We start from the raw sequence: 2,219 nt of genomic DNA, 5'->3' as shown, positions 1-2,219 counted from the left end.
CACTAGATGGGACAGGCCTCTGGCGGAAATAGGAAGAAACACTGAGACAGGGTTATCTTGTCTCATTTCTCTTCACTGTGATGTTTTTTCCAGGTCACATTCTCTCATGAGTGGTATTCCCCACACCTGCTGGGCATACAGGTCAGTTTTTTTCTAGAACACTCCATGCTTTATTAGTACAAGCAATTTTAACAGCATCTCAATAATTAAAGGTTTAAATCAGAAAAATGCTTTTCTTGTAGCTAAGGCCACTTCAGTGAAATGACCCCAGGTTTTTAGGACTTGCTTAAAGTATACACAGTAAACAGAGTATACAGTATTATAACACTACAAGACACAAACTGCAACAAAAACATTTGATCTATAGTAAGAAACTATATGCAGTTTAAGCAAGGGTATCCTATCCTATTATCTTCATGTGTAAAATGTGAAGAATACTACCTACCTCACAAGATGTGAGGATATATGTAAAAATTACACGATGTAAATGCTGAATAACTATTTGTTACTGATGTCATTATTTTATCTTCCCCGTAGCTCAAATATCCTTTAGTCATTAAAAAATATCTACCCTTAAAGTTTAGAGTTGTACATTGTAGTATACTCTTGGAATTACAAAAGCTGATAACACCAGGCCCTACATGTCAGACTGCTTGAAACTCCCATTTGGGTAGCTGTCTACCATATTTAAACATCCTCTCTATGTGCTTATTTGAAAAGAGGAAGTAGCAGTTATCTGATCTTAGTTTCCATCTTCAGACTTTGGAGAAGCCTCTCTCGGATCTGCTTGGTGCGGACAGCATAGACAATGGGATTGAGGATTGGAGGGATGAGGAGGTAGAAGTTGGCCAGCAGAGTGTGGATTGGAGGAGGCACCTGGTGGCCGAATCGGTGAATGAGGGAAGAAACAGCAATGGGAACGTAAAAGATCAGGATGGCACAGATATGAGAACTGCATGTCCCCAGGGTTTTAAGCCTGGCTTCAGGGGTGGCCAGCCCTATCACAGCCCTGAAAATCATCACATAGGAAGCAGCAATGGCCACTGAGTCTAGGATCAGCACCAGAAAGCCGATGCTCAGCCCATAGACATTGTTGACCCTGCTGTCACCACATGCCAGGGTGACCACAGCCATGTGCTCGCAGTAGGATTGTGAGATGACATGGGATTTGTAAAGGGGCAGCCGCAGGCGGATCATCAGAGGCAGAGGTCCAATGTAGAGTACACCCCGGAGAAGGGCGGCCAGCCCCAAACGTCCCACCACAGTATGAGTGAGCACTGTGGTATGACGTAGTGGGTCGCAGATGGCTACATAGCGGTCAAATGCCATGGCAAGGAAGATGCCTGACTCAACTGTGGCAAAGCAGTGGATGAGGAACATTTGGGCTAAGCAGGCATCCAGGCCAATGTCACCAGCACCAAACCAGAAGACTCCCAACAGTTTGGGCATAGTGGACGTAGACAGAATCAAGTCAATGATAGCCAACATACACAGGAAGAAGTACATGGGCTGGTGCAAGCTGCGTTCCACCCTTACCACAGCTAGAATGGTCATGTTCCCCACCACGGCCACCAGGTACATGGAGCCAAAGGGGATGGAGAGCCAGATATGCAGGGACTCTAGCCCTGGGATGCCAGCTAGCTGGAAGGAGCTGGGTACCAAGCAGACATTATGAAAAGGGAGCATGGCTATGAACCGTCTCACTTGGTACCCCAAAATACAGTAGAACTTTTTCCTTTCTAAAAATAAAAGACAAGTATATTTTACTCTTAGGTCCTATAATAAAGAAGAGGACCATTGGTAAGATACTATAAATTTAGTTCTTCGGAGAAATTACAAAATGTCATAAGTATACAAATCACGTTATTACTGTTACATCCCTAAAAATTTACCAAGATAAGCCAAAATACATATTTGAATGAATTTGAGTGTGTTTGCAATATGACTCCTAAGGAATAATATTCTTACATCCATTAATGAAAAGATCTAAGGTAGACAGGTATTTATTTAGTTATTTACCTCATAGCATACCTGCAGAGTTCTCTCTCAGAATCACATTAGTTTTTAATGTGAGGACTCCTCAAAAGAAGAGATGTTGCTGAAAGATGCAGTAGATATTCCTAGGAATATCTACTCTATGGTAAATAAAAGATTAATTTGGGAGGCAGCATTAGCTATTAGATTAGCTGGAGTATTTTAATCTGCAGGCCAAAATCACA

At 42.4% G+C, this 2,219-nt stretch overlaps 1 protein-coding gene across 1 annotated transcript; it reads right to left on the bottom strand.

The window, feature by feature from the left end:
* Window positions 1-732: 732 nt before the first annotated feature.
* Window positions 733-1,686, bottom strand: LOC108399456 (olfactory receptor 52M1). Its single transcript, XM_017664252.1, has one exon. It carries the CDS (start codon window positions 1,684-1,686, stop codon window positions 733-735), a length of 954 nt encoding a protein of 317 aa, XP_017519741.1.
* Window positions 1,687-2,219: the final 533 nt, after the last annotated feature.

This window comes from Manis javanica, chromosome 11 (genome assembly GCF_040802235.1).
Source record: "Manis javanica isolate MJ-LG chromosome 11, MJ_LKY, whole genome shotgun sequence".
NCBI lineage: Eukaryota > Metazoa > Chordata > Mammalia > Pholidota > Manidae > Manis > Manis javanica.
The sequence above is the reverse complement of the archived record's forward strand: the minus strand, read 5'-3'. Positions and strand labels throughout refer to the sequence as shown.

Coding starts and splice junctions, on each gene's coding strand:
- LOC108399456 (XM_017664252.1), bottom strand. CDS start 1,686: ATGCTCCCTTTTCATAATGTCTGCTTGGTACCCAGCTCCTTCCAGCTA.